This window comes from Aplysia californica, unplaced genomic scaffold (assembly GCF_000002075.1).
Source record: "Aplysia californica isolate F4 #8 unplaced genomic scaffold, AplCal3.0 scaffold01231, whole genome shotgun sequence".
In the NCBI taxonomy this organism is placed as follows: Eukaryota; Metazoa; Mollusca; class Gastropoda; order Aplysiida; family Aplysiidae; genus Aplysia; species Aplysia californica.
Window position 1 is genome coordinate 140,435 of NW_004798501.1, and position 5,456 is coordinate 145,890.

The 5,456-nt window shown below is 38.5% G+C and overlaps 1 protein-coding gene across 2 annotated transcripts in view; it reads left to right on the plus strand.

Moving 5' to 3' along the window:
* LOC101861173 (DNA polymerase delta subunit 3) overlaps positions 1 to 4,639 on the plus strand; it is a 21,225-nt gene extending 16,586 nt beyond the window's left edge. For both annotated transcript variants that reach the window (XM_005112298.3, XM_035973439.1), the window contains exons 11-13: positions 77 to 316; positions 812 to 963; positions 4,332 to 4,639. In XM_005112298.3, the coding sequence (XP_005112355.1) occupies positions 77 to 316; positions 812 to 963; positions 4,332 to 4,406 (467 nt within the window). In that variant the 3' untranslated portion in view covers positions 4,407 to 4,639. The remainder of the gene's footprint in view (positions 1 to 76; positions 317 to 811; positions 964 to 4,331) is intronic.
* The last annotated feature ends 817 nt before the right edge of the window (positions 4,640 to 5,456 follow it).

The window sequence follows — 5,456 nt, forward strand, 5'->3', positions numbered from 1 at the left end:
GTGTGTGGTGGTTACTTGGGCAGGTGCCTTTAAAGTATTTTCTATTGTATCATTTATGATTTCCTTTTCCTTACAGAGACTGCAATGTCTGACCAAGAAAACCCACAAGCAGTTGTGAAAGTTGATGACAGTGATGAAGATAACAGCGCAGAGAATGTTGCCTTAGTAGAGAGTGAAAATGAAGAAGAAAAGGCTCCAGAACCGGAGAAGAAGAAAGAGAAGTCAAAAATATCTCAACCAGCTGACGGAAGTAGGAAGAGAAAACGAACAAGGAAACTTGTACCCAAGCAGTATGTTGATGAGGATGGGTTTATGGGTGAGAGCTTTTCATCTTCTGTCATTTTTTAAAAAGTTTTTTAATGATAGTTTTGAAAAATATTAATTTGTATTGGTTTTCTGGAGGCACAGTTTTGTTTTTTTCTTGTTTCCTTGTTTTTCTTTCGATTTTTACACTCATAGGTGCTCTCACAAACTGGAAATTGTGAGGGTGTGAATTGTAATTGTTAAACATTTTTGTTTGACTGGTGGTTTATTGTTATTGTTCATTGAATGTGAAACCAAACTGTTGCAATCAATAACAGTTGAAAAGAAATGTAGTCAGAGTCTTCATAAAATTGATACCCTCTCAAATTCCAGTTCATGGTAATACCTGTTATTTACTGTTAATCCATTGAGCCCTTTATTTGCTTTTGATGAACGTTAGCTCATTATATTTGCTGAAAATGCTTTGTGCATTCCCTTTGTAAAGGTACTCTTTTGCTTTTTCTTCCATTTAGTGATTGGGAAAAAAAATTTTCTTTTTAACTTACAGTTACAGAGAAAGTGTGGGAGAGCGACTCCACGGATGCTTCTGATGCTGAGGAGGACAAGAAAACAGCAGACAAAGAAAAGACTGGAGTTAGTAAGGCAGCTGAGAGCAAGCCATCTAAAGGGGGACAGAAACAAGAGCCGAAGAGCAAAGCAGTGAGTACAGTGGTCCGCACTTATAACAGTCATGATTATAACAGGAGATTCCGGCTATAGATTGCTTAATGATAAATCCTCAAGTTCAGTTTCTTATAGTGTATAGTGAAAAAGTTCTTTTGTAGCAGGCATTTGGACAGACATACTTGGCTATAACAGTGGTCTTATCATTGCACAGAGATGCCAACCAGTACGAATTTAAGTATTTTAGTATGATTTTTTGCCGAAAATACGCGAATACGACTTTTCATGAAAAAATATGTATCCTGGAATGCGAAAAATACAAGATGATTATCTCAAGTCCCATCTTTTGTCAAAATAGTTCCAATATCGCGGAACTGGAATATTTGAAAATCAAGTCCGATAACGTCAGTTAGTTCAATTTTGCCGATCGCGATTGTGATACTATATTCGTTCAGCCTTTCCCCGTCCGAGAGTACGTTTCACTTTCACGCGGACAGGCGGCAGGCGGAAGTGTATGTAACACCGAGGCCCGACCGGGAAAATCAAGCTCTACCTTCGCTTTCGTTACCACCAAAAGTTTGCCAGCGGTAGTCTGATATGATAACGCAACATTTGTGACGTTCAGGTTGTGCAGTATAAACGCTGTGTCGCCGTGCAAATAAAATTTAATCAATACTCCGACTCGTCTCTCTACTGTCACTTGTGGTAAGAAAAGAAAAGAAAATACAAGCGTCGTCCGATTTTTAGATTGTCTGGCTCGCCACCGTGACCGGTCAGTGACCCTGCGCGCATTCACATCATAAAAATACGGCATCTTGTGACTGTGAGCAAAGACCGTCTTTGGTGGGAGTAATGGCATGGCGAAGTATAGGACTACGGAATAGGGGAGGGGGTTATTGATTTTTTTTAAAGATACACTGGGGTGAGGGGGGGGGGGGTTGAAGGCAACACCAAAGGACAAATACTTTGAAGCTATTTCAGTATTTTGATTAGAGCTCTCTGCAAAGTGCGCGTTGGTGCAGGCCGTGTGCGGAATCGGGACCCTTCATACTTTGCAAGTCTGTGTTATTGAAATAAAGTGTTCACGTTTCATTGGATGGGTGATAGTAAATTATACCTACAGTGTATGTTGTAGCTTTCTGTTGTAGTTAAGTTTAGTAGAGGGTTTTACGGCGCTCGCGACTGCATAAGGTCACATGAGCGCCAAGGGGTGCGGCATGGGTGTCAACAGAGAAGTCCTTACATTACGGGGAATCATCAGACTTACTCTGTTAACCTCTCTTGCTTCAACAGTACAAGCAGGTCTGCTTGGCTTTCTGTTTCAAGACTGGCAGATTTTCAGTGTCACTGTATCTTGCCCTCCCACAGTTGTAACAACTCTCACAGTGCATGGGTCTACTTGAGCCATTCAAGTTATTGCTCTTCTCTGAGTTTGAGCAATAATTTTAGTCTGTCAGTTCATAACCTGAACCATGACACCCAGACTGGTTCTTGATAGTCGAAATTCTTGTTCTAGGCCCTTCCGAACGCTCAAAGCAGGATTAATTTTTCATATAATAATGAGACGAAAATATTATAATAGACTGAAATACTTAAGTCAAACAAGACCCCAGTATGACACTGAACACTAGCATGTTGTTGACTAGATACATGTATATTGTATGTGTGTGTGCTCCCTTTTTTGAGCTGGTGAGCTAGTAATTTTTTTTCAGGAAATATTGCTGGACACCCTGAACATTTTACTGGTTGGTCGGTCGGTCGTGGGGAATACACATTTCCCCCTGAAAATACACATTTTCATATTTCCCAATACTCATTTTGATTTTCTGTGGTTAAAATCTCTGCTGACAAAGTCTTATCAAAAACAAATGGACAAGACAGCAGGAGAAAAGCAAATGAAGCAAAACAGCATCCAACATGGTGAATTGCACCTAAGTGACCCACAGTCGGCCTTAGAAATTAATTGTGTACCCATTTGTGTGTGCGGGGGAGGGAGGGGGGAAAGCTGGATGAACTTTGGTGTCGATGCAAATCCAGTCAATGACCTAGTGGGGCCTTGGGGAGGTACTTTCATAGTCTAGAGGTACGATGTTTGCTTGTCATTTTAAAGGCTCCAGGTTCAAAACCTAAGGGTGACGAAAAAAAAATTTTCTCTAAAATTTTCTCCCTTCACCTCATGTCCTATTTTCTAATAATGTTCTGTCATCTTGCTTCATCACCACTCTCTCCAGTTCACATATCTAATTTGTACAGGAGACACAAAAGTTCCGCTTATATTTCTGTGCATTATCTCGTGGTACAGCACACTCAGAGAGGAATCTCTCGTAGGAAAGTGTCACAGATTTCAGTTACAGATCTTTTGTTATTAACTTATTCAGACCATGCCCTTTGATTCCTGATTTACATGTCAAGTAGCAGCTTTTTGACTTGAGCAGATTTTAAAGATTTAGAATCCAAAAATAAAGGGTGAAACATGCAGATTGAAAAAAAGATTGTAATATTTGTCATGTAAATAAACATGGATTCAAGAAACAACGCCCTAATACGGAGCCCTGTGGTTTTTTATATTTGAATATGAAAATTAAGGTATTTTAGAAGGAAAAAAACAACCTGTTATAGCTCTACTTTAATAAACAAACTGAAATTTTCTCTCATTGTATGGGCTAGGAAAAATTTGAAAACAGGCTATTTCAGCTTCTTCTCTGATTAAAAAGGGTAATTAATGTAGACATGACTAAACTTTTTTGTAGCAACTTGCCCCTTTAAAAAAAATTTCCTCATGGCCATCTTGAAAAAATTTGTTAACCTCGACTGTCAAATATGACTGGTGTGGTTTAAACACGTGTGGACCTATTATGTTAGACATGCTGACAAAATTACTTAATTCTCGCGATGTAATAATGACGACATCCGCTGAAAAATCCACCGTTTTCTTCAACATGTCTTTATCATTTCTTAAAATTATAAATTGTACAAATTCAGCCTATAAATTTGATGTATCCACATATCCTTAGGGCTAAAATACAAAAAGTAACTCATTTTGTCAGCATGCCTCACATATATGATAAATGTGCTGTAAGAGAAGATAAACCATTTCGCTTTCAATATTTCCTTTCCTTAGTAAATGAAAGTAATTTCAGCCATGTTTTTATCAAGTAAAGCAATATTTTCCTTTTTTTAAAATTTTACTGTGGGACAAAATTAAAAGGTCATTGCAAGTATCACACTATACTTTCTTTCCCTCTGTACTTATGGAGGTGCATGGTTAAGTTAAAGGCCAATAAAGTGCTCATTTGAAGGACGTAACATAATGTTCCCTTTGCATTGGGGTTTCCTCCACCCTCCAATTTTAAAAAAAGTGCTTGTTTTTCATGATGGTTTTCTTATTTGTTCTTGTATTTCAGGCACCAAAGAAGTCTGTCGCCTCGCCTCAGAAAGGAAAGCAGACATCTCTCATGTCTTTTTTCAAGAAAAAATGAAAGTTTTGAACATTGTTACCTCCTGTATATGACAATATTGATAATGTGTGTTAGAACTGATGATGTGATTATAACGTAGCACTTTTGTTTGTCAACCCTTTGTGTGGAAGGAAGAAGTGAACTGGGAACAAAAGACAATCCAGCAGAATTGAGCAGCCTGGCTGATTTATGCTTATAGTTGCAGTTGTGTTTACAATTTTTCCTGTTAGAGTCAGTCGCTTTGAGGTTTTAGTTGGAGAGAAGGAAGTCACATACATTATATCCTGTTTGCAAGAGAAATTAATTCTGAAACCTACAAATTATGGTATGCCTTATAGTGTTGTTATTTGCTGGAGAAGAAGAAGAGGTGCAGCGAGAGGAGGTCACATTAATGTTGAAGCGGCTTTTTGTATGTTCATTGGGTTGGTAGGGCTTTACTGAGATGGTATTGGTAATGTTTAAAATATATGGGTATAGGCCATGTAGTGTTAGGTTGTTTTCAGTATTATCATTTTTCTAAGGAACCTAATGTAAAAATACATGTTGTATACAATGGGGGTTTGAACGCATCTGCAATTTTTAAGGTGGTTTGGGAATTCAAGTTGTTAGCCAAATGTTAAAAGGGGTGTTGCTGCACTGAACACATGACATTGGGTAACTGAAACCGCGATGTGAAAAACAAAATGTGCAAAATTAGAAAAAAATGTGCTAAGAAAACCTGGTGTACAGCAAAAGGCCAAATTATGGCGGTGTCTAACACATTCGATAATCCCAGACGTGTTTTTGTTATCCATATCCTGACTGTTTTTGAAAAGTAGGATAACGATTGTGAGTTGAACTTTCTTTAATTTGTCTTGTACAATGAAATGGAATTGGTTTTTTCCTTTGTTGTTGACATCTGTAGAAACATGTTGCTGACCTATTTCCCCCTTTGCTGTTCCTTGTGGAGCAAAGGCCGCTGACAAGCTCTCCCAAGATCTTAGGTCAGTCTCTCCAGCTGTCTCCTGAGACATGTTTTCACTACCTTGTGGTGTCCTACATCCTCGGACTGAAGGGGAAGGTCCATTCCCC